The sequence below is a fragment of the Pygocentrus nattereri genome, chromosome 11 (genome assembly GCF_015220715.1).
Source record: "Pygocentrus nattereri isolate fPygNat1 chromosome 11, fPygNat1.pri, whole genome shotgun sequence".
In the NCBI taxonomy this organism is placed as follows: domain Eukaryota; kingdom Metazoa; phylum Chordata; class Actinopteri; order Characiformes; family Serrasalmidae; genus Pygocentrus; species Pygocentrus nattereri.
The window spans coordinates 20976795-21004160 of NC_051221.1; the positions used below are offsets into that span (position 1 = coordinate 20976795).

At 41.1% G+C, this 27366-nt stretch overlaps 1 protein-coding gene across 2 annotated transcripts in view; it reads left to right on the top strand.

Annotated features, from left to right (window-relative positions):
• The first annotated feature begins 2913 nt into the window (after nucleotides 1–2913).
• Nucleotides 2914–27366, top strand: part of mob2a (MOB kinase activator 2a) — a 51579-nt gene continuing 27126 nt past the window's right edge. Inside the window, exon 1 of one of the 2 annotated variants that reach the window (XM_037542867.1) lies at nucleotides 2914–3416. In XM_037542867.1, the coding sequence (XP_037398764.1) occupies nucleotides 3400–3416 (17 nt within the window). In that variant the 5' untranslated portion in view covers nucleotides 2914–3399. Of the gene's footprint in view, nucleotides 3417–26114; nucleotides 26342–27366 lie in introns of those variants that run through there. The other variant, XM_017682943.1, reaches the window with a different exon arrangement.

Below are 27366 nucleotides of genomic sequence, written 5' to 3' on the forward strand. Positions count from 1 at the left end.
TCAAACAAAAAAGCTGGAGGTGTTTTGAGTCCAGACCTCAACATCACTGAATGGGTTTGGGATTAGTTGGCTTGTGAGAAGCAGAAACATTTTCGAGGACTGAAATTTAGAGGTATGAAATTCTTTGGAAAAACTGAAAGCAAGTCTCCTGAAAATAAAGGAAGCTGGAATGAACTGAAATTAGATTTAATAACTTGACTTTGTAGGCCTGGATTAAGCATTACATCACTTGCATGACGCTGTGCTGCTGTTTCAGTTTACATAAAAATTTGCTCAGTTAATCAGCTTCTTATGCATGACTCACATTCTTAAACACTTTAATGTCTGGTTGTGCATATTTATTGTATTGTGTTGCATGTACTGCTTGGTATTGAGCCAAGTTGTCTACTGGTGTGTATTGATTGTACTGCAGTTGATTTGCTATGCAGTGTCTTGTCTAACTGCACTATGTATAGTTTAGGTCTTGTTCACTTGTACTGTGTTCCCTCTCTGCAGAAATGAGCATTTTTGAGGTTAAGGTTTTGTCCTCTGGGTGATGATATGTACTTGAGGGAAAATGTGAAAAATATATAATGCAAGTAATAGCACTGGTTTCTAATACATTGTTCATAGTTGAAGACACTGATGATTTCAGTTAGCCCAAGACTGTTTTAACACTCCTCACCTCAAGAGACGGTAGTGGAAGACGGCACTGATGAACACACACAAGAATAACAGACATTGTAAAGACAGAATGTTTACTAACCTGTTGTGATGTCACTATGAGGTGAGAGTGCAGGGGATCTGGTTCCTTTCTAGGTCCAGAGGAGTCTATTGTAATCCAAATGAAGGGGGAACCTGTGGAAATAAAAGGCATTATCAGAGCATTATTAGAGCTAATTAACTAAAGATGTGACAGTGGTACCATGAGTGTAACGTATATGAATATGTCTTGACTATGATGGCCATGGCTATAATGATGTTTCTTATTCTGCCTTATTCTTATGTATAAGATACCTCGGGTGGTATATGACCAAAGTGGAAGGGGTGCCCTGCTTAATAGGGAGACATAAGGGGGCAGTTAGGAGGACACAGCTTGGACAGCTTAGGTCCAAGAGTGTAAGAATAACAGTCAGATATTGATCTCTATATCAATGAGATTATTCTTAAACTGTTTCATTCTTCTATTTTTTATTTGCTCATGAGTGTAAATGTTCCGGTGTGTAAGACTTTAATAAACTATTAGCACTTTTGGGAACCTGGAAACTAAGTTGATATAGGTGATGCTTCTGGGTCCTCCGATACACTTGACCATCCAACTACCTACCGAATGACACCACCATCACAAATGGCCATCATTATAAATATATAGTTAAATATATAGTAAAAACAACATAGGTTTTATTTTTAAAATGACATGCCATCATATATTTACATGTTTAAGAAATATTGTAGCTTTAAATGTATAAAGGTGAAAGAGAAGGAAAAAAATAGGGAATATGCTACACAATACAGCTTTATGCAAACGTTTGGGCACAACTAACCACATGTGTTTTTTTTATTTGTTTTTTTTTTATTCTTAAAAATCTGCAAATGTTAATGCATAAAGTGTTTGGTCTACCTCCAGGGGCAGGGGATGAAGCTGTTTTGGAGGTGGAATATGTTGCAGGACTTCGAGAATGCATGGAAGCTTTACACCAGCTTGCCTGAGATGCCAGTGTGTGTGCCAGAGAGAGGGAGAGCAGTGGGTAATGCCATAGCTTCCACTGTGCATTGCAGCCGTCTCTCCTGGCTGTTTTGAGATCTAGGTTGTAACTATTGGAATTGCTCATTGCTGGTTGTACTGGATAAATGGCTTTCAGGGCCTTACCTAAGTCAGAGCAATATTAACCCTGAGCAACTATTAGACTCCAGAGAGGCACCAATCTTATCTCACCAAGAATTCACACAGTCTTCAAAGAATTGTAAAATTGACTGTAGCACTCTTGCTTGTAAACTGATCTGTAGCCTGATATAGTTCTCCCTACAGTTGTCTATGGTAACTAATTTGTTTGATGTAATAAATATATGCTGTACCTGTGCACAAATATGCCAGCATATGCATCCATTTGCATTTAACTACAGCGCCATCTGCTGGTTCTTACAGACTGTATAAAGAGGCATACAGATCACACAGTGACTGAAGAGTGCTTTATAATAGTTTTTGACTGATTTGTTGTTTTTATATCACAATTCAGCAACACACTGGTCCAGTATATAATATAATATATAATATAATATAAAATAAAATAAGACTAAAGTAAAAAAATACATACAAAAAAGAGAATATAATAAGAGGAAAATCCTCTTCCCTCTCAGGAGCCAAAAGGAAATATTGGGGCCTTTTTGCTTGCAGTAATGTATATACATTTTTAAACAAACAAACAAAAAGAAACAAACAAGTAGTCAGCTAAAAATGAAATAAATAAATAAACAAATGTAAATAAACACAGAAATAAATGACCAGCTAAAAGCTGAATTTTGAAAAAAAAAATAAATCAAGGAAAAAAAGAGTAGGTTTCAAACACTTTTTAAAAAAACTTTATTGTACAAAGAACATGCATACATACAAAAAGGCGCAATTTAAAAAGAGTACTGCAAGTACAGGAAAAGAAAATAGGATGGGTGCAACCAAAGAAGAAAATAAATAAATAAAATAAATACAGAAGAAATGAAAAAAGAAAAACATAACAGAGAGCTAGGCTTTAGATTCTAAAGCCTAATCTTCAGCTGAAGAACAGAGTCGGTGGGCGTACTTATTATGCATCAGTCTAAGGCCTAGGCTTCAAACACACACACACACACACACACACACACACACACACACACCCACCCACACACACCACGGAAACGCAGGTGGGGGTCGCTTCCGTGTTTACTTCCGGATTCGCTATGTAGCAGAAGGGCGAATCTGGACGGTACAGCGGCGGAGACTGAGCGCTGCTGCAGTCGGTCCCGCACGGCGCTGTCCGGACACTCTGCAGGGCGCAAAGCGAAGGCGCAGCGCAGCGCAGTGCAGTGTGGGCTCCGTCAGTCACTCAGGGCTCCGTGTTCTTCTGAACGCGCCGCCGCCGCCGCCGCTCTGCTAACCTAGCGCTGCTGCCGTGCTTAAGCTCAAAGTCAATGCAGCCTCCTCCTCCTCCTCATCCGCCCTCAGATCCACACCGCTGCTCTCTCTCTGTCTCACACGCACTGCTGCTGCTCTCTGGGCTTTAGACTCACACGCGGACTGTAGCGGTGTGTGTCTTGGAGACACCCGGGGGGCCGGAGCACGGAGACACACTCTGCCCTGGCCGGACACGGTTGGAAGCGGCCGGATAAGCCGAGGAGGAGAAAGCGGGCTGCGCTGGTACATCATCACCCCCCCCTGGCACCGGCAGGATGGACTGGTTCATGGGGTGAGTTCATTATTCGTTGCTTTTCGCACTCCCTCCAAACGCCCGGTCTCGGTGTATTTCCGAGCGGGTGGAGATGGAGATAAGCTACTTACTGACTGACGGACTGACTGCTGTAAATCAAAATGACTCGCATAGTAACGCAAGAGTTCACTTTTTCACGCGCACTCATGATGCCACGGTTGCCACGGTTACAGTCGGTTGGTGGTTTTGACTCAGGTGCTGCATGTGTTCGTTATGCGTTCGCCCTAAAACTGCTCCAAATGCGGATATCTCGTGTAGCCGCTGTTTGTAAAGCAGGTTAAGTTAGTGAAGTAGAGGGTAGCCGGCTAGCTGAGCTAGCGCTGCTGCTCTAAACACAGCGAGGCGACCGCTGTGATGTCGGTAAGCACTTTAAACCTACAAGGCCTCCTGGGAACAAAGCATGACCATATTCAGTCTTACACGCAACAAAACAAATATTGGCCTGTAGGTTCGCGTCTGTGAATCGACCACACGATCATGTTTCGCCGTGCCCGACTCGTGTGCTGTCGAGTTCATGGTGACATCCGGCTAACGGTCATGCACGCTGTCAGTTTAGTTTTCGGGTGTTGCTGCTCCCTCCACATTTATCCCAGCCAAACTGCTGCTCTGTGCTCTGCTCCTCTCACGCAGGCTGCCTGCCTAAGTCACAGCTTTGCTTTCTGGCTGTTAACATCAAGGTCTTGTGTAGGCTTGGCGCTGTGTCGTTTACCGGTGTCTAGAAGTTTCCACTCGTACCTGCTGCCTGCTGCTTGCAGTGAGAGCGTGTGGAAACGCCAGAGGCTCGGAGCTCGTGTTTGTGGGGGGCTCTCTGGTCCGGGTGGTCTGGATAAATTAAATTTACACTTTAAGCATCTGAACTTTTTGTGAAGTGGGCTCAGGCGAAAGTTTACAGTTTTCCTCTTTTGGCATCTTTCATTTTGCACTGGAGCTAATACAGTAGATTTAAATATCTGTATCATTTTTAGTTACATTAGCTTCCTGTCCCCTGACACCAAACATGTCTGGGTTGATTTGTGTTTGTTATAAGAAAAGAGCTGCGTCAGTTTCATTTATCCATGACTTTAAAGTGATTTTTCTTTATCAAGGTTGCAGGGTTATCACCACATATATTTTTGTTTAATTCCACTGTTTACTAATAAAACATGACATAACCTCCTTTTTATTTGATTTCACTTCATCTTGTGAGCTGAAATCTATTGAGAAATGTTTAGTGATGGTGTGTCTTGCCACTGATTGAATGATTAGGCACGAATTGAAAATGCAGTGTGTCTATAGTTAAGAAACAGTGTTTCAGAAGAAGGCTGTGTGGGCTGCTTGATTGATTGTTGCCCTCTTTTGACCCAAATAAAGACAGACTTCCTTTCACTTATGGAAAACCTATTGATTTTAAGGAACAGTGGATATAATATGACTTTGCTGATTATGCTATAAAAGCCTGTACATTAATGCAGCGTAGCTTAAAGCTTGTCATCATGCAGATATTACAAAAGAGGGAATCTAATCTGTTCTATTAGACTTGCTGAACGTACTAGTTCCTGTTCTAATGTTCTGATGAAATTAGCCTTTCTCTTGAGGTTTGTGTTGCTTCGCAGCACCTCTATGGAGGTATAGAATGTCACATCGTTTCGTCGTCGTGTCAATGCCAGGCTGTTACTGATGCTTTTTGCCATTGGGAAGGCACCTCACAGAAAGCTGAACTGTTCATGTGAAGTTAAGGAGCAAATTTGAAGTTTTTGAACAGCCAATTTATATAGAGATGGAAATATTCAGGCAGTTTTATATTCATCAAGCTCAGGTTTTTAAGAGTGTAACAAATTTGATGTAGCATTAAACAGTGGAAAACGTGCAGTGCAACATATTAAGTTTACAGCTGATGCATCTGGGTATTGTCTGGGGGTGTTTTGGTACCAGTGCCAATTCTAATAAATTGACTTTTCAGCTTAAATGATACTTTCTTCTTACCTTTTTGTTAAATTAGAAAGCGTACGTAGGTGTGGCTTAAACCTGAAATGAGTGTGTGGTGCCATGAAATGCAGACCTATAAAGAATCTCTGGAGTTCATAACATACATTTGGAGCATAATTTAGACAGCCAGTCAGCAGTCTGTGTTTTTGAACATGCATGCTTATTGGCTCATGGATGTTGATAAGATGAAAGTTGAATGATTGATATGGAATTTTCATTTACTGTCTTTGGTGGATACTGCTGTCAGTCATAACACTGTTAGAAATAAACATACTATGCGGGTACATGATTCATTCATCAAGGTACAAACATTGTAAGTGTACCCTCAAAGGTACAACCAGTGGTTTTAAGGTCCATTGATGTACCTTACATGAGTTTTTACTAGTGGAAAAGTAGATATTTGTATCTTTTCATAAACAAATGTTTTAAATGAGAGCATTAAAATGAAAAGCCTGGAGGCGAGACAGGGTGTGTGGAATCAGTACAACTTAGAAAATATCATTTCAATGGATTCTGGTACAGTTATGTTCCCTGAGGTACTGAGATGGACCCTTGAGGGTACCACCACAGTGACGAGAGGAGTACTGCCCCAGTGACGGTGTCGTACCTTTTTTTTTTTTCTGAGAGTGCACTATACTATTTTTTTGTGTATTGTGTAAAGCTCAGTTTATAAGGTCACTGTTTTGCAGTGTTGTGTTATGAAATCTATCTTGCACTTTGTATGCTAAAGTTTGATCTCTGTAGAATCAATTTTCAAAATGTAAAATTTCAAAATTCTGATTGAATCTTGACCTCGGAATTGAAATTGTTTAAAACCTGAAAATGTGTGGGTTTTTTTTTTTTTTTTTTTTTTTTTTTTTTTTTTCCCCCCCTTTTTCCCCCCACACCTCTGGTAGTTTTTAGGCCAAAGCTACACAGAACATGTGCATCTAAGTTCAGTAATCGTGCGCCTGCACTTCATTACTGGTTACGCTGTGGCTTACCCTCAGGAGCTTGATAGGTGTTTGTATGTGCTGCTCACATGCTCCATGCCACAAGAGAACTGAAGTACATAAGTAACTTAAACAAGCATAATGGCGTAGAAACCAATCATGACTGACTACGTTCTCGCTGATTGCTGTTGTCTATATTCTAGCATGCTTGTCACCTGCTGTTGAGGAGTTTGCTGACGTTTCTGATTTTGTTCTGTGATTGTGAGCTCTTCTATCATCCAGAGCAGGATGTGGCTGTGGTGGCTGTTTTTGTGTCTGTTAGGTTCCTCATGGTTTTGGTGTTGCTCACAGAGAGTCTTAATGGTCGTCATGTCACAGTGCAGCTAGCTCTCTGACCTGGCTTTAGAGAGGCCCAGACAGGATATTACATCACTATTGAAACGTGTCTTTTTTTCTGTTCATCTGCTAGGCTCGGGCGACAGATGTTTAATCCCGTCCTTTTGAATGATGAATGGTAATGTCAGAGTGGGCTACAGACTACTATAAATGTAGGTTATGTCACTGTAATACACCATCTCACAGCCAGTGTAGAGAAGGCTGCAAGCTTAGCCACTGAGATCTGATGGGCAAGTATGCTTATATTTTGCCCTAATAAAGTATTAGCAACATTTTACTGAAGTCGTCTTGCCCCTCTTTATTTTGTTGCCAGAGTCGAGCTGATAAAACCTTGTAGTATGTCTCTATGTTGATTGCCTAATGGGCTTTAAAAGCTTAAACCAAATTATGATGAGATTGTGTGCTAGTTCATGTGAATCAGGCTCCCTGTCTTGTTGAGAATGGCAGATCACCTGCCTGCTTTTTCAGTGAGGTGCAATGGCTGTGCTGTGTTTCTGTTTGTTTTATACCAGTGCTAAGTACAGTGTGCTCTATTTATGAGCAAGTCATGCCCATGTCATGCTTGGCCAAAATAAAGAGGGGTGGAAGAGGGGAAGAGGCCTCACATCCATGCTTTTGACTCATGGCTCTTTTTTCCATTTCCATTTTATAAATAGCTTGTTTGTGGCAGCAAACAGTTCACAGATTTGTCCCTATCTGTGATCTTATTGTCTGTCGCTAGACTTGAACTCAAGGCATGATCTCATTTGCTCTAAGGTTCTGTTGGTATTTACTGGCTTTTGTTTAATAAAGCAATCAAAGAGTGGTGAAGTCAATCTAAAGGTCAAACTGATCTTAAACACTTATCAGTTATTTCTAGAAGAGTCTTGAGAAGCTGTTTGAGAAGCATTAGAGACAGAATCCAACTCATTGCCTTTTCCCTTAGTCCAGTGGCATTTTGGATCTGTGTAGGGCTGTTGTGCTGCCTAATCATATGTTTGTTGGTTTTCTGAGTCTGCCAGTTCGTTGTCTGCTCTGTAGAACGATAATATACTTGGATCTTTGTGTGTTGAGCAATTTTATGCACTGCAGCCAAGACTGAAAGTAGTGTCAAGACAAACTTACTAGAGGGGATGAATTGCGCCATTTAAGACATTGCATGTTTGTTGCACTGTGGATTATGACAATTTGAGAGATGTACACACACTCAGAAATTTCATCAGAAAAATCTGTGTGTGTGTTCTGTAGTGTACAAGTCTTTCAGATTTAGCTTGTTACGGTCATATGCTCAGAGAAACAACGTGCACTTTACAGTGACATTCTTTCTTTACATGGTCGTCTCTGGAGACATAATAAAAATGAAAGGGTAACACTTTGTTTGAAGGCCACCTACATGGGGACTTATTGACATGCATATACATTTAAAAAATTTATTTCAGTATTGGCAAGATGACACAAAATATTTTATAAGTAAATGACAAGGATCTTCAAATTAAAGTGATGGACATTTTATTTCATTTATAAAACTGTGGTGATGAATTTGTTAGGCAGAGGCCAACTTAAGACCGCTCTTTATATTCTTTATATTATAAGACCACTCTTATATTCTTGATCTAGGCCTCTACTTTATCAGTTCAATTACACGAGAATGAGGCTACATAACTCTACATAATTTATAACGTGTTATAAATGGAACAGATGTCCATCACTTTAGTTTAAGGCTCTACTGTCAATACAATGTGATTTGCTTCATGAACTTTTTTATAGTCAGCTTGTATATGGATTGTGTAAGGTGTTTGTGTAAATTAAATAAAATATAAATATATATAATAAAAATATTCAGTAATTACATGTGTTATGAAGTCCCTAAGTAGGTTCTGTCTGTCTGTCTGTCTGTCTGTCTGTCTGTCTGTCTGTCTGTCTGTCTGTCTGTCTGTCTGTCTATGTATGTATCATGTTAACCTCTGGTCATGGAGGGAAAGTCAGACATTGTTGAGCATTCCCCTGGGTTCATGCCATCATCTAGCTGCCTTAACTGGACTTTAGTCCCTGCTATACATCCTCATTTTTCCCCCATTATGTAAGCAGCATCTCCTGTGCGCTGCTGGTCGATTGTGCATTCAGAAAGCTGTTTGCTGCCTGTTTATACTGTTTCTTCTTTTCCTTTACCATTTCTAAAGTATATGTACATACTTAAGTGTTTGGTGGCCTTGGAGCACTCTGGGCCTTCACTGTGAGCAGTCATTTGTTTTTATTTTGCTGTTTAGCTAGGCAAGCAGTTCGTTTGAACCATTTTGGTCTCAAAAGTTCAAGAATCTGAAATTTTGCAGAATGAACACAGCCATTTTGTGATGCTGTACATGTTGGCCTCTCTTGTGACCAAGGATTAGAGCTACTGGGAGCAAGAGCAGCGGATATAAAACCAGTGGAACGGAATATTCTGCTACATATTTAAGAGAGCAGACCGTTTCTCCATGTAGACAAAAATAAAGAGATGACGTTGAGGCCAGGGGAAGGAAACGCTCTCTGCTGGGTGGAGGAGAGCTATTGTTTTCAAAGCAGTAGCTTAAGGGCACTGTGTCAGCTCATGGCCATAACATTTATTAAGGCAAGTCTACATTCTGAAGATGAGTGAAGATGCTTTTGATCTCATCTCAACAAAACCGTATGTCTTATGTGTGTAGCATGTTGGTGATGGACATTTGTTGATGAATGTAGCAGTGCTGAGCTTTGGCCTGAAGGCCTGAATGCCAGTCTGACTCATTGGTTTTGATGGTTTAGAATTACATCAGGACAGCGCTTAGGCTACTGCGTGATGCAGCTGCAAATGTGCCAAATATAGTGCTGTTTTACACTGTCCCAGAGCAGCATACCAGTTAAAGCAATCTTAAAGCCTTCAGCTTCAGCCAGTTTATTATGAGCTCATGGTTAAGATAATAATAATAATAATAATAATAATAATAATGATGATGATGATGATGATGATGATGATGATGATGATGATGATGATGATGATACTTGAATAAATGCATGTCTTCAGATACATGACTGAACTTCATTCTAGATAACTTGCATATTTCATGTTTTCTGGGCTTGTAGAGTTTGTTTGGGACATTTTAGTTGGATTGCACTGTTTAATGTTTTACTGCTGTTCTGCTTTTTACTATAGGTCTCGTCCTGTCCTTGGGGTTTGTACTCTGTGCATGTTTTCCTTGGCATCGCTACACTCCCACTGCGTTTGCTCTTTCGTACAGAACTGCTCTGTGGGGAGCTGGCAATGCCAGCAGATTGAAAAACAACAAAAACTGGAAAAGGCAGAGCTCTTTATTTCACAAATAGGCCCCTGTTGTTTTTATTAGGTTTATCTGACTTTCTAATGATTCTTTAATATCAAGATAAGATAATAAAGATAATAATACAATTTTGTCTTAAATTAAATTGCAAAGTCTTTCCTTAATTATCGTTCTTTCACTGTCTGTATGTTTATCAGAACCCTTTCCTTGCTCTTTCCTAGTAAATGAGAACTGTGCCAAAGCTACTGAACATTACAGCTGTTTAAGCCCCAAAGATCAGAGCAGTTTGCTCTGTAGTCTAGCCATAACTGCCTCTTTAAGTGAGAACAGCTTGAAAGCAACAGCAGTATAACTGTCAGAACCAAATGGATAAACGAGATTCTAAAGGCTCATTTTACAGCAGAGGCTGCCCGTGTGGTCCTATTGTGTTTGAGCACGTTAGTCATCAGGCCCTGGCTGGATTCATATCGCTGTTATCACAATAGATTAAACACAGTCTGACAGCAGGTTAATTTCTCCAGCTCCTGGCTGTGAAGTCGTCTAGACGGTTGGGTGACTCGATTCTTACATTAATGTTATTGGCCCTCCTTTTAGATCCTACTGTTGGTTTGGTGTTGAGACGTTAGTGGTTGTTCTTTTAGGAAATGGTTAAGGTCTGATTAGAAATAAAGTTCACTCCAGAAAGCCTTACTGGGGGCAGCCCTGCTCAGAAGATTTATTTATTTATGATTTTTTTTTCCTCCCCTCTCAGATGATCAGAAGTCAGTATTCTAAAAGTTATGGCCACTTGGTCAAAACATAAGTTCAGAATTCAGCTGTTTGTATGTGTTTTTGCTGCCTGTAGGGCACCGGCTTTTATACCTAAACCTGTTAAAATCAGAATCACTTTATTTCATCAAATATGTGAAAGACCAGACAAGCTAAAAGCACAGACTAGTAACAAATTTTAATATTTAAGTAATTAAAAATGTAAATTAAAATACAATAAATGGACCAAAGTATAAAGAGTAATGAAGAGACATGAGGAGGAGCTAAAGAGATGTTTGAATAGCTGTACATGTGCACTATAAGTGTGCAGCATGTAGAAGTGTGTATGTGTGTATGCATATATAAAAAGGACATTAAATGAGGCCTATTTAAAATGAGTCTATTTTCATTGCTTTTTGCTACCTGTATGGATCCTGTGTTCTGTTGTCTTTTCACAGACCACCATAAACCAGCTGATACTGAGATTGTTATGCTTATGTGTTTGTAATACGTGCATTTGCAGCTGAAGAGTTATCCCAGTTACCGCAGGCTACATTGCCGGCTTGCATTAGATTGAAAGTCCATGATAGTAGACAAAATGACTGAGATGAAACTACCATTTATGGCATTCTGGTGAATTGCTAAGTGTATGGGCTCAAATTCTCAGCTCCATGGTTTCCAACTGAACACTTTAACCACTATATTTAAAATGCAGGTGCCACTGGTTTTGAGCTCTGAGCTTTGCTACATGACTCCTGGCAGGAATATGGAGCAGTAATTGGATTATTGCGGTGCTGCATCAGGAAGGGCGAAGGCCTCTTTGTGAAGGTCTCAGAGCAGTTCAGCTCAGCTGATCACTGCAGGCTAGTGGAGTGGACTGCTCTACTCTCTGGGCCTGTACCCTCTGTCTGGCTTTGACCCAGTGCACTCCACTTTGCTCTCTCCCTCTGTTGCTGTGTAGCTGATTGGCAGGTAACTGCATCTTTTCCCTCTTTGCACTGAGGAGCAGTTTAACTTCTCATGGCCAACTGGATTGCAGTACCATAGACTTATGCGCCCTGCAAGGAAGACGTTGTAGTACCACTTCCGTTAGAAAAGAGCCCACAGACTTTCCTGTTGCTAATTTAGTGCACCCCTCAGAGCTTAGTTGGCCACAATGAACCAATCTTTTGCCTTAACTGTAAAGGTAGTAGATGTCTTTAGCTTGGTCTTCTCATGTTCTTTAGCTAACTTCTGGAAATGTAATGCTAACAATTAGCTTAGCAGGGTTTTATTTGCATTAGCTCACCTTTTTAGCTGACACGACTGATCTAGCCAGACTGATCTAGCTTCTTTTAAAGTGGCTCTTTAAAATCTTATTTTGGCTACTATCAAAGGGGCCTTTATCTTTGCCTTTACCTTGGCCTGTAATTGACTGTAGCAGTGGAATGTGTGTTTCTGCATAGTGTCTTCTGCTCAATTTTGGTCTAACTTGATTAGACCATAACTGGGTACAGTCTGTCTTCTGCAGCCCATATTCACATTATGATTTAGTTTAAACCTGTGTCTCATTCCATTGATCAGCCGTCTTCTCTGATCTCAGCTTGATGATTTCATGGTTTGCATGTAGTGCAGTGGTACCCATTACTCAGTTGAAGCAGATCTTCTCTCTGCAAGCTAAGATGCAGTTTGAAGCCTCTCTTTCTTCTTCAGTTTAATTATTAGGATGGACCTGGTTGACTTGTTTAGCTCTCAGAGTACAGAAAGTCTCATTCGCTGACTGTGAGCCGTGAGTTGTGACAGAGCCAGAGCAGTGCTTCTCAGTCATAGTTCTGGGGACCCCACTGTATTGTGCACGTTTATCAAATCCTACACAAGATGAATCAGGTGTCTCAATGCAGAGAAAATGGCAACAACAGAAAAATCACTGTTACATGAAACCTTTAGTCCTAGTATGGAAAACTAGGCTGTTGACAGAACATGTGAGCATGTCATAAAACCAAATACTAAGTACTGAGCTTGTTTTTAAGCCTTTCTGCTATAGGCCCCTGTGCTCAGTCCTGTGGCTCCTTGTTTGTTCTCTAGGTCACCCAGCATGTGTTGGGTTGCATATCCTTTTCCTCCATGCTGACTTAGGCTAGATACAGTTGCAGCGGCAGCAGGCTCTGTCCGCATTCACCCTCGCTCATGCTGTTTGTGGTGTTGTGTGATGCTGTGCACATCACAGGCCTTTTTTGAACCTGATCTATGGGACATGTGAGAGAACATGGGTACATTTAAAGGGAGGCTAATTAAACCCAGCATCTTGAGCCCCATATGTCTTCTGCATTTCCTGCTGTCAGCAAGTGCTGGGGTCCAGTAGAGAGTGGGAATGCACACTCTCCAGACATTTGTGGCTTTTTTTTTTTTTTTTATATGGCCCAGGGTAGGGTTTGTTTTATGTATAATTGGTTAAGGTACCAGTTGGCCTTAGAAGTTCAAGTTTTAGAAACACTACATGCAATGAGATGTTTTGGCAGACAAGTTCTACACTGGGCTGTTATGGGAGATTTTGTGTGGGCAAGATATCTTTGAAATGGGTTATAGGACTTTTAGTTTTGATTTAGCAGAGAGAACTGAGGAGAACAGCGAGTCTTCCTCTCTTAGGTCCTAGAAGGGGGTTCCAGTTATGCTCGGAAACCTATTGAGGAAGAACTTGTCTAAACAGTGAAGAGTTATTGCTGTTTAAAAGTCTTGAATAATTGACTTTGGAACTATTTGTCACAGGCTAGTTTAGTCCGTTTAATCACAGGCCACAGTGAATGTTGAAGGCCTTGCATGATGTGAAGTGATGTAACACAGCATCTAGGTCATACAGGCCATGACCTGTGTGGTGATGAGAGTAATCTTTTTTAAAAGTGTAGGAAGCTAGACCATTGTGGCTAAATTGAAATTATGGAGTGATCTGGCTAAGTTATAGTTTGAGGCTTGTGTCATTAAATAGAACTAAACAACTTAGGAAGCAGGAAAAGCAGAAGATAAGGTGGGGGTGGTGGGATTAGTGATACTGATAATGTGCCCCTTTATGGAGCTACTCGCTGTGGGTCAACCAGTATGTTTTTATTTATTTATTTTTTTTCAGGGACAGTACTGCTTATTAGTGTTGAAGGACACCAATAATTTGGGGCCGATATTCATTTACCATAAATTTGATGTTTGTAGTGTGAAAATTTACAAGACTGCAACTGTTACTTACATTAAATGCACATATAGGCGGCATGGTGGCGTGGTGGGTAGCGCTGTCGCCTCACAGTGATAAGGGCCTGGGTTCGATTCCCCGGCCGGGCGGCCAGGGTCCTCTCTGTGTGGAGTTTGCATGTTCTCCCCGTGTCTGCGTGGGTTTCCTCCGGGTTCTCCGGTTTCCTCCCACAGTTCAAAGACATGCAGTCAGGCCAATTGGACATGCTACATTGCCCCTAGGTGTGAGTGTGTGAGTGACTGTCTGTGTCTGTCTGTCTGTCTGCCCTGCGATGGACTGGCGACCTGTCCAGGGTGTATCCTGCCTTCCGCCCGATGACTGCTGGGATAGGCTCCAGCATCCCCCCGCAACCCTTACGGAGAAGCGGCTTAGAAAATGGATGGATATATATATAATGTATGTGTGTGTCTGTGTGTACATATTTCTATAAAGTAATTGTTGCTCTGTCTACCTTAAAGTTATCTGTTGCCTTTCATAATTATGTACACATTAGAAGGAAGAAGTCAGTGACATTTGTAAGAAAAATGGAGCTGATACACGGGGCTCAGACCTTTTAAATAAAGAAATGATACAAATATATTTATATTATTTTTATATAAAGCAAATACATGTCAAAGTCCATTATTTTCCCCAAAAGTAATTTAATGAATACATGACACACATCAAATTGTTCAACGATATCTCTTTTATGTGTAACGATTTTCATTGCATGCATATAAAATTCATTTTACTTTGTTTTTGCCTCCAAAACTCTGTTTGGAGTCTGGTGCTACAGCCTTCCAACCATGTATTTTGACTAAGTGAATTATCAAAATAGGTATTTAGTTATATAAAATGTTTTAATAAAATAATTTGGCATGATTTTATATTTTATTATTTTTAAGTCGTTGGGAGCAATATGCTCCTGGTAGGGTCTCCCAGGGCGAACAGGTCTGGAGTGAAGACCCAGACTAACACGATCCAAAAAACCCACCATAAAAAACAGGCACAGAATACCATGTACCTTGTCCGTGATAGGGTCACCGGGACCTACCTCTACCTCTGTGTGCTTATGCACCAAACAGGTCAGAGTATTCTGCCTTCCTGGAGTGAGTGGGCAGGGTTCTGGAAAGGGTCCCGCCTACAGACTCCATAGTCTTACTGGGGGACTTCAGTGCTCATGTTGGCAATGACTGGGAGAACTCGAGAGGTGTGATTGGGAAGAACGGCCTGCCCGATCTAAAACTGAATGGTGAATTGTTATTGGACTTATGTGCCAGGCATGGATTGTCCATAACAAACACCAAGTTCGAACACAAGGATGTTCATAAGTGTACATGGTACCAGAGCTCCTTGGATCAGAGGTCAGTGATTGACTTGGTTGTTGTTTCATCTGACTTGGGACCATATGTTCTGGACACTTGGGTAAAGAGAGGTGCTGAACTGTCAACTGATCACCATCTGGTGGTGAGTTGAATCAGATGGCAAGGAAAACTGATGATCAGACTTGGTAGGCCCGAGCAAATAGTGAGGGTGTTCTGGGAACGACTGTTGGAGGCCCCTGTTCGGAATGATTCCAACTCCCACCTCCGGGAGAGCTTTTCTCATGTCCTGGGGAAGGGGACATGGAGTCTGAATGGACCCTGTTCAAAACTTCCATTGTAGAAGCTGCCAGGCATAACTGTGGCCAAAAGCTTGTGGGTGCCTGTTGGGGCGGTAACACACGAAACCCCCTGGTGGACACCAGTGGTGAGGGAGGCTGTCAAGCTGAAGAAAGAGGCCTTTAGGGACTGGGTGGCCTGAAGGACTCCCAACTCAGCAGAGGGGTACTAACAGGCGAAAAAGGTGACAGCCGCAACAATGGCAGAAGCAAAATACAGGGCGTGGGAGGAGTTCAGCGAAGCTTCCCTCACAGGAGTCAGGGCCGAGGGCTCTGGTGTGTCAAGCTCCATTTCTCTGGTGGAGGTTACTGAGGTAGTTGGCAAGCTCTTCAGTGGCAAGGCCCCGAGGGCGTGGATGAGATTCGTCAGGAAATGCTTAAGGCTCTGGATACTGTGGGGCTGTCATGGCTGATGCGCCTATGCAATTTTGCATGGACCTCACGAACAGTACCCTGGGACTGGCAGACCAGGGTGGTGGTCCCCATTTTTAAAACAGAGGACCAGAGGGTGTGTGCCAACTATTGGGGTATCACACTCCTCAGCCTCCCTGGGAAAGTCTATGCCAAGGTGCTGGAAAGGAGACTCTGACCCATAGTTGAACCTCAGATTGAGGAGGAACAATGCAGATTCCATCCCGGCCGTGGAACAATGGACCAGCTTTTCACCCTCTCGCGGATTGTTGAGGGGGCATGGGAGTTTGCCAACCCAGTCTACATGTGTTTTGTGGATTTGGAGAAGGCTTACGACCGGGTTCCCCGAGATATCTTGTGGGAAGTCCTCCGGGAGTAGGGAGTACCAGGGCTACTACTCCAGGCCATTCGATCTCTGTACTCCCAGAGTGAGAGCTGTGTTCGTATACTCGGCATTAAGTCGGACCCTTTCAGTATTAGCGTTGGGCTCCGGCAGGGTTGTGCCCTGTCTCCACTCCTTTTTGTGATATTCATGGACAGGGTCAAGGTGTAGCCAAGGTCAGGACAGCATTATGTGTGGAGGCTGGAGGGTGGCGTCTCTGCTATTTGCAGACGATGTTGTTCTTTTGGCTGAATCACATGGATGCCTCCAGCGCTCACTGGAGCGGTTTGCAGCTGAGTGTGAAGCGGTGGGCATGCGGATCAACATCTCCAAATCTGAGTACATGGTGAGGGGAAAGGACTTGCCCCAGGTGGAGGAGTTTAAGTATCTTGGGGTCTTGTTCACGAGTGATGGGAAGAGGAATCGTGAGATCGGCCGAAGGCTGGGAGAGGTGGCAACAGTAATGTGGTCACTGTACCGGACTGTAGTGGTGAAGAGGGAGCTGAGCCATAAGGCAATGCTTTCTGTTTACCAGTCAGTCTACATCCCAACCCTCACCTATGATCATGAGCTGTGGGTAAGGACCGAAAGAATGAGATTGCGAATACAAGCGGTAGTCTGCTCTACCAACTGCTACCGCGACCCCATCTGGATTAAGCGGTTAACAACGATGATGATGATGATGATGATGATGATGATGATGATGATGATTTTAAAATTATATTTAACAGACATCACATGAAGCTTACATTCCTGTCCAACGCAGGCAAACATAAGTAAAGTCAAAATTCCAGTAGATGTAAGCACAGACACAGTCACTGTAACATGCATGATTTTATGTTTGAAAACTTTAAAATAAAAATAGGACAACTTTAAATGTGTTCAACTCACTTAAAAACTGTTTACAAGTCTACAAGTTCTTACTTGCTCAAATGTCAGGAGGAACTTTTATTTTGCCTTGCTCTTACAAAAGAGGGGCCAGGGTATTGCATCATAAAGAGGACCCCCAATAACCTTCATGGTGTAATTCCAAGGTCAGTAGCTGTTTCACAGATTTTGGAAAAAATATTAACATTTGAGTCATGGTTAGAGTGGTTCAGTTCACCATGTCAGATGGTACGATCTCAGGAACCCCATGAAAATGTGTAAATATTGTAATAATGTTTATTTATTTGAAAAAATGTAAGTTTAATCTTTTTTATATGGGTGTCTAAGTAGATGCCTGTTTAATTTGAAATTAGTCTGAAAAGACAGGCGGCACAATCAGATGGTACAACCAGACCAGCACAGTTTTAATAAATGAAACGGACAATTAAAAGCAAAATAAAATGCACACCGATATAAATCCACGTGTGTGTGTGTGTGTGTGTATGTGTATATATGTAAAAAAAAAAGAAGTATATATTATTATTATTATTATTTTTTTTTTTTTTTTAATTAAATTTTTTTTTTGAAAGCCTTATTTGACCCATACATAGTGTGAGTCACTTAGTGTTGAAAGGGCACCCAAAAGGGGTGGAGCTTTTCCATGAATGTATGCAAATAGGAAAGCCTAGATCGATGCTCCAAAACTGTATAAAGCCTACACTAACCAAATGCATAGACCTGTTAATGTAAGTAATCAGTTGACCTCTACTTTTCACTATAATTATTAAAGAAAATGGGGGAAAAAAAACACTTAAAGAAAATATTGCAGTAAAAGACGTCTTTTTGTACAAAATGTGTAACAGGATGTAAAACATGATCAAAACCACAATATTCTGAATGCAGAAGTAAGACTCATCACCTTGTTAACGTCTTCTCTACAGCTTATGTCATTGGCTTAGCTGCTGAAATACAGGCTGCTTGCTGAATTCAGACTCTCTTGTAAAACTAGATCTAAAACAGCATCATTCCCCAGTTAGAACACTAGGTTGTTTTGTTTCATCAGTCCTTTGCTTGTCAAATAAACTTGTTTTGATTACGCCGTGTTTTAGCATACCCATCTGTGCAGAGAGAGCAGACAGCTCTGGGGTTGGTGTCGATGGCAGCAGGCTTCATGGTTTTTGTTTCTGAGAAAGGGTGATATAGCCGAGCCAGTGCCAGTGCTTTGCACTGAGAAAGGTCAGTTCCTATTTACATTCCTGCACTGCTGGCATGTGGTCAGGGCCTTGGAGCTGCACTCAGCCCACACTGTGGCTGCCATAGTGTCCCTGCTCAAAAACCAGGGCTAGTTTTTCTGCTTAAACCGAAAGCAAATTATCCAATAGTGCAAAACTACTTGACAGCTTGATGCTGTGGAGCAAATGGTGTCAGTACTTCAGCAAAAATGGCTGCTAATGGAAGAGACAATTACACTCCATGATCTTTTTAGTCTGCTGTCTTATTCTCACTTATGTTAAGCGGTACAAGGCATGGTCCCACATCCACTTCTCAAAGCAGAAACCAAATGGCTGGAGATGTTTAAAATGTGTCAAATCTTCATGAGTGTGACACATGGGTGACAGAGACTTCCATTACTTCTTACATTGAAGCTCCACTGCAAAACTAAACAAAACACCAGTCATATGTTGGCTGATTGATTTTAAATGTTCAGTGAACCTTTAATCTTAATGAGCCCATATCTTACATTTTTCTCAAGCCCACTGATTAAATTTTCCATGAGCATTTTCCCCACCTCTGTTTGTGTCTTTGAATTGAGTTGTGTGTATTGAAGACTGTAGTATGTAAATGACGGTATGTGAATCTGGTTTGTTTTGCTACATTATGTTGTGTTTTGTCTTTTATAGCTATTTAATTAATTGGAATAGACATGAAAATAGACAGTTGAACCTGGAGTGCCTCAATTTTGCTGTTCTGACACCGGCAGCATGCTGTCCTCAAGATTAGCGTTTTCAGCAGCTGGGTTCAGCTTCAGAATCTCTTGTGACGTTATTGCAGTAGAGATGGTCACTGAATGACCTAAAGATGGAGCTTCACTTCCTCAGCCATTTCTCTGTTCTTTCTCTTCTCGCAGTGGTGCTGTGTGTGAGAGTGAGTGTGTGTGTGTGTGTGTGTGTGTGTGTGTGTGTGTGTGTGTGTGTGTGTGTGTGTGTGTGTGTGTGAGAGAGAGAGAGAGAGAGAGAGAGAGAGAGAGAGAGAGAGAGAGAGACATTCTATACTTCCTCTAATTCAGAGACCCTAATGTTAATGGCTGCTTCATCATCAGCCTGGCACATTCCTTTCCCACTTTACATCATTTATTCCCGCACATCTTCTCCAGTGTGTTGGATATAGTATTTTATGCTGTGAGCCTGGTGTCTGTTGTTCCTGTACCTTTTGTATAAAAGATGCCAGTTAGTACTAGTGATACATTGTAGTTTTGCACTTGTAAAAATAAAGATTTCAAAAAGGGTTCTGTGAAGCGATGCTATAGAAGAATCACTTTTAAACCCTTTGCGGTTGACTCAGTCAGGGCGTTTTGCTTGATGGTAGGTGGGGATGGTGGGAGAAGTAGGTGAAACATATTATTTAAGGCTTCAATATGTAGAATTTGGGGATTTGGGGACCTCTCTGGTGGAAAGGAGTAATTGCATGCAATGTGCAGAAAAACATTGTGTAACGTAGGTTGTGCTTTTGACCCCTTCCCCTAGCAGAACTGTCTTGGTGAAGGATATGTTTTTCAAGGACGTCAGTGAATTATTTACTTTAATCATGTCTTCAATATTATAATGCTAATTTTGCATTGAGACCTAAACATTGAGACAGACCTTTTTCAGCCTGTGTGTGTGACATTAATGCATAAAGATTTAAGACTGGGGAATCGAACCCAGGCCCTCCATGCTGTGAGGTGACATCATATATATATATATATATATATATATATATATATATATATATATATATATATATATATATATATATATATATATATATATATATATATATAATTTCCTCCTGACTCCGTAATGCTACTCCTTTAAATTAAAAAAAACAATTGCATAGCACAGTTTTAGTATCATTCTTCGTGTTGTAGAACATGTTGTGAGGCAGGTGAAAGTCAATACATTTTAATAAAAGATTAAAAGAAAAAAAGAATTTTGCCTTTTTAAAAATATGGTGTAATAAATCTTAATATTACCAGAAACATGAATTAACAGGGGGAAATTGGTCATAGATGATTTTGAAGAAATGTCCAGAAATGGTTTATAGCTATTTAAACAAAGTTGTGACTCTACTCATTTTGGCTCGGTGCTAATGCTTATTAATTTTAAGATAAAATTTAAAAGGGGTAAACATAAAAATTGATTAGCATTTCATTGCTTCTGAAACACAAAGTGTTTTAGGAAACACTTTGTTTCTTAAAGAAGCTACTATGTCAATGTAAAGAACCGTTTTAAAGTTTAAGGAATCAACACATAATGTAAAGGTTAAATATCAGTGGAAGATTTTTACTTTAACTGCATGTCCAAGCCAACAACCATTTAGAAATGTTTGAGTGTAGTAGATGCTTTGTTTCATTGTTGGGTCTCTTTGCTTGAGTTCCAGTTTGCTCACCAGAACAGTGTGAGTCAGTGTGATGTTTTGACTGATAACTATAGCAAAGGAGTTCATAAGTTTGTCACTATCCCAGTAGTCATGAATCCCAGTTGTTGCCTACCTTTTTGTGTTTTACCTGTTCTGTATCTCACCTGAAGGGTTTAATGAGGTATGCTAAAGCAGAGACCAGTTTTTCAGCAGTTTTTGTGGACAATCCAAAAAGACCTGCTACAGAACCGACTCCAGCAGACTCCGACCTGTCTTCATACCTTCCATATATGGGGCTACATGCACACGGCAACTGTCTATTATGAAGAATCTGTTTGACCCTGTTTCTCACTATGCTGTCTTTTCTTCTAGCAACGATCACCAACACAATAAAAGGCTATTCACCGTACAGTGCAATATATTGCTGAATGAAAGACCTTGGACCCTGAACGTTGCTTGCTTGGATGTTGGTGTTGGACTGCTCTGGCATTGAGAGTGAAAGAAACATGCATGAAGACAGAAAGGAGGGAGATACTATGGAGGAAGTACCTGTTTTTTGTGTTATCTAGCTGAGAGTGGTACTACTAATTAACAATACAAAGCTTTTTATTTAAAATCAATGCCACCCTCCAGCCAGTCTTGGCAGTAATTGCTTGTTATTTTTACAATCTAATTACATCAACGGATTTACAGTCTTTAAGCCTATGAAAAAATCCAGCTTTCATATTCATGTTTCTTCTCCAAATGAATGCAAAATAAAACCACATCAAACGAACAGTAAGCCCTGAGAAAATTCAGCACATGATTATAGGATAACGGACTTCCTGTGTTGTTGTATGGTATTTACTTCAGGGAGCACTGCCCCATTAGAGCTAGCATGAAGCAGGCTGAAAGGAAGTGTGTGCGAGTAAATGGGAAAATGACAAAAACAGAACATCGAGAGAGAGAGCACTAATCTGATACCAGGTATCAGTATTGGGCTGATTTGAAAAGAAAATCTGGGGTGATGTGATGTTGTTAGCTGTGTATTTTTGTCCTTTTGGGTAGTAGAATGTTTAAGCATAAAAGCCAAATTAAATTCAATTCAGTAAATATAGAAAAAAGATATTATATGCACACACAAAAGCAAAAACAATATGACCGCTCTCAGATGAAGCGAATACCATTGATGATCCATTTTTATGAGATAATGTCAAATTTCTCTGATATATTACACAGAAAGCGAACTGGCAGTTCTCATAGTGTTGGATACAAGAAAAAAAGCAGGTGTGAAAGGTTGAGTGAATTAGTGACGAGGGCCAAACAACCTGCTCAGGAAAGCTTATAGTAACATTATTAACCATGATCACGTCATATTGTTTGATCAGATGATTTGGCAGATGACTCCTGCAGTGCTCCCCCTCTGAGTGTTATGTAAAAGGGAGGCAGCTGTCTGCACTGGAGCCGATGGACTGCAGTGTTTTGATGTCAACAGCTACAGATGTGATCTTGTACACCTTAGAGAGACAGACCCAAGCGATTCTCCCAAAGGTGGGGGGCCCAATATAGCCAGAGAAAAAACACTCAATTAAATGCTCATTTAACTCATGAAAAATGTAAACTTAGGCTACAATATAAGTTTGTTTTTTCCAGTAAGAGATCAATTATTACTCTGTGTTTGCTGTTCAGAGAAGTTCTTTGAATAGTGGATGTGTACCTAATAGATGCTTCTTATTTTTGGATATTGCTTTTTTTCTGAGAATCACAATGGCTAGATGTTTTGTTTTGAGCTAAAGTGTTCTAGGTCTGTTGTCCTAGAAATGTTCCTTCTAAAGTCTTCTGTTCTTTTGATCACCTATTCCTATCAGAAAATAATGCACATAGTGCAGGATTTTGCCTCCAGGGGGCAGATGTGTTCCACATTGTGTCTGTAAGCTGAATGCTTACAGTTAAAATAAACGGACACTCGAGTCCATTCACACAACAAACAGCACTGGTGTCCTTGGTGGTCATTTTTTCAAAAAAATCATGTGTGACTAAAGCTATAGTTTAGTCTGCTTTATCACATAGCGAAGTGTAACCAGGAGGCATGCTGTAAAGAACACAGATGCAAGTCTTTCAAGTCTGTCAGCATAAGTCATATGTTTAATATTGTATTCTAGGAGTTGTGCTCCACCCAGAGTATAATGTTCCATTTCTAAAGAGTGAACTTGTATAAGACATTTGATATTACCCTCATCATCTTCTGAAGAGGGGCAGAATTCTTTCAGGTGTCCAGTAGATGGCGGTAGAATCACCCCAGTGCCCATCCACAGTAATCTGTGTACAGCAATTCTGCTCATAATCTCTGTATATTTGTTTTTCCATGCATGCATTCCATAGAATAAATCTAGTTAGTAGAATAGTGTCTACATTGTAGAATCAAGTTATGTAAATTTTTCCTGGATGGCCTTTTTTTCTTTTCTTTTATGCCATTTTTTTCTTATAATCCAGTATTATTAACAGGCTTGGTCCATATTTTGACTGGTCTCAGGTTCTGTTACTAAGGGATATTGGAGCATGCTGTCTAGCAGGAGATATGAGTGGAATGCTCCAGGAGACAGAAGAGTGATACTGTGCAGTCTCCCACAGAAGCACCATTATTATTCAAACACCTCTACCCTCTGGAGAGAATACCAACACATATAGCCATATTTAGAAAAACACACTTGCCTCATAAGTTATGGGTTATGTAAGTTCATAAGTATGTAGTTCGGCGCCATGTAGTTTATGGTGTTTGAGTTCATCACTCTCTGTTCATCACTGTAACCAGGGGGTGAGTCTAAATAAACATCAGCTTTGATTATGACTAGAAGGCTTTGCTAAGTTAATCATTCTGACTACTATAGTGAATGGATAAAACTTGTGTATTGCAAAAGTTTAAACTTTTATCTTCTGTTTATGTTTTTAAATGGTTCACATTCAATATTATTCTTCCATTTCATTTTTGTTCCCCTGAAGAGCACTTGAGGTGCATCATTTTATGTGGGTTTGTGTACTGAAAATGTTTAATTTTTACATGACCATTTTCTTACCTGTCTTTATTATTTTTACAACACAACATGCAGTTGTTTTCTCAACAGCTTCTGCTCCAGTAGATTTGCTATAGACTGCAGTTACTAAACTCCTTAAAGATTTTGCAACTTTGCATATATGGATTGTGGAGTGAGTGCTGCTTGTGTTCATTTTATTTTTTTTTTAATTCTGCTTCCATGACCTAGCCCCTTTAAAGTTTATCAACTAGAATCTTTGAACAGTGGTACGGCTTTTCACCTCTTCAGAGCTGTAGACTTTAATATATGAAAGCTGGAACATTTTGACTTTCATCTCCCCTGGGTTTCAGACTTGGCTCTGCATTCTGTTCCAGTGCCCAGCTCTTACCGCACAGCCTTTTTGATGGATGGTCCATGTCGGAGACACTTTTCTGTGTTGAAACTTCTTGGCAGATGTTTCACCAGAAGTCTGTATTTGATAAAGGCTTGAAAGTTTAATTTCTGAAAAGAGCTGGAATACGTTGTGAGCATGGATTTAATCCTTGCTTTGTGCATCAAGCTTTGAATAGCTTTAAGTTGAGAGTTTTTGGATTAACAGGCTTTTTGGGTGAATGCACTGAATGTACTGCCCTCTAAATGTCAATACTAAAGTGATGCCAAGTCCCAACCAAAGGACACAAATAACTGTAACAAAAAGGACAAAAGATACATTCCAGCACTTCGCCCTTGTCTGTGCAGACAAATCAATACAACTGGCCACTGTGATCAGTGCCAAAACACATCTGTATGTTTTAATATGTTAAAGTAGAAACTATGCAGTATTCATTTTGCTTGATCTTTGTCCCAAGTAGGTGCAAGTGATCAGTTGGCTTTTCAGCCTCACATTTGCACTTCTGGTTCAATGTAATGGCACAGGACTACAGTGCACCTGAAAACAGCCCTCATTAAGATTCACAGCTCATATGAAGCAAAGTGGTGACCTCAAGAAGTGTGTATGTGCATTACGTGCTGTACAGCAAATAGCTGACTGTCCCAGCACTGTGAGCTTCTGCTGCAGCACAGGGCTGATGCGGCTGGTCCTCAGAGCAGATTGCATAACCACCCCCCCTCCTCCTCCCCGCTCCCCCCTCCAGTCTGCAGTGGCTTATCGATTGCTGAGGGCAATGCCAGCTAGCTGCTATTCTAATGAATGGCCCTGGAGCTGGACTTAGAGCAGCCAGCCAAACTCTCTGCGAGAGAGACAGAGAGAGAGAGAAAGACAGAGGCATTCATCATCTGCAGTCAGGCCACCACATGAATGAACCAAAAGAACACATTGACTTCTTACATAAGCTACAAAAGGGGCTTACTTTGCTCTTTTGTTCACTGACCAGTTCCTCCAACAGGGTGAAAATATTCAGATGTTACTGAAGAAACAATAAAACAAACTTCTCTCACTTTTAAATACAATTGCAAGTGAAATGAATGATCTGGATAGTAGCAGTCACAAAATAAGTGCTCATTTCCCTCAAACGTGGCTGGCTCATGGTCCTTCCTTCTTGATTTAATTTGTCTGGTTGTTTATAAAGTACATGTAGAGGATTGGGACAGTTTGAATTAGGTTCAGATGCCTTTTGTTATTTGGCAATTTCCTACTGACACAGAGGCAGGATACGACATGATTGTCCAGAGCAAAACCAATCCTATGGTCTGTTGGATATTTTTGGTGAACTGTACTCATGTTGTCTTTGCACCAGGCATTCATTTCTCTAACAGCTCCTAATTTGCCCTGGCCTTGCGTTTTGATGCAGTATCTTGGTGTAAGGAGGGTTGCCATGATGTTAGCCGGCTTTCATCACTTTGGGGCCTGCTGCTATTTTTAGCAAAGTCCTTTAATGGCTGGGGGGTTGTTTTAAGTGAAACCAGCATGTAGCACCAGAAGGGTGTTTTTTTCTGCTCTATAGCTTCAGATGTATAATTTCAGGATCCATTTTTAGCTCTGCCCCTGTTATTTGACTTCTGATAAAAACCAAAACCCCACTATGTAGAAGGAGGAACCATGAGGTTTGGGGGGTTCACAGCTCCTGAGGTATCAGTCAGTATTAAAGTCTGTGCCTCTCAAGTGGTGTTATCCCAAGGCTCGTCTTATTATTCCAGCCTGCTGCACTGTGTTAGTTTCACAGCGGTTGTGGTGAGAATAGAGCAGATACTGTGAGCCCTCGTGTCCCCCTGTAGCCTCAGAGTAAGCCTGCCCTGCGGAAGCATGGCTGCTGCTGGGGGAGGAGGCGGTCTTGGATCTGCACATGGAAAGTCTGCCCAAAGCCTTCCCCTCCTTTGTCTTTAGCCGCGAACAGTAAGAGTGTCGGTGGCGAGACGAAGGGCGAGATTTGCACAAGTCTGGAGCTCGTCGACTCACTGCTGTCCTTCAGAATGAGGTTTAAAAGAAACGGCTCGTACACTCTGAATAGGTAAGCCCTTCTTCACACGCCCGCCTGTCGCGGAGTAACGCTCCGGTAGACTTCGGTTATTACACGGTTTCATCTCGCTGGACTTTTAAAATTCTCTGTAAATGAGACGTGGTTGATGGCATGAGTGTGAAGATGCGACGTTTGTTCACTCAGGCCACCAGAAATACCTTTTCACTCGTGTCTGGTTTCGGGGTCGTTCACACAGGGTGATAGAAAAGGCCTGCGAGCTTCACGCGTATTTGAAATACTAATGATTTGGTGACGTTCAGTCCTGATAATTTCTTGGTTTGCGTCAAAACCTGACCCTCCACCCGCTTCATTCTTCTTCCCTTTCCCCACTTTAACTCGTACCCTGTTCTGGCTGAACTAGTTTCGGCTGCTGAGTAGCTACATTAAAAGAGGGAGACCTGCAGGTCCAGCTGTTAGTGGAAGTATTTTACTGTCTTCTGTTTTCTTCCCACTTACTTCAAAAAGTTAACCGAACGGACGGCTAGCATCCTCCCGTCCATGAAACTCCCTCCCTCCCTTCAGCTCTTACTCATTTCCCTGTACAGACAGACGCCTTCTCCTCCTACATTAGGATCCCAGTCACACGCTCTTTCCCTCCATGCCTCGTCTCTCATCTCGACTTTCTTTGTCCTTCTCTGTGAGCTCCATCGATATTTTTTGTTAAGATTAGATTAAATCTTATTGGTCATGAAACATTTCTAGTTCAAACCGTGGTGGGGCTTCTCGCTTTAAAGAATCCGTATTCTGTATTTTCCCCTGAGGTCAATTAACAACAGTGAGGTTTTATGCAAGAACAATAGTTCCCAACCTCCTTTCATCTCTTAAAATGAATTTGTATTTGTATTTTGTTCTGATGGGCTGCTTTGTGTTGTGCTTTACTTAGAAAGCACTCTGGGCTAAAACGTATACCTTCATTGTGAACAAGCAGGGCTGAACAGCTAGATGTATGTAAATAGGTTGTTTTTTGTGACATCAAAAAAAAAAAAAAAATCCAAGTGGGCTGGTTTTGCAGCTTA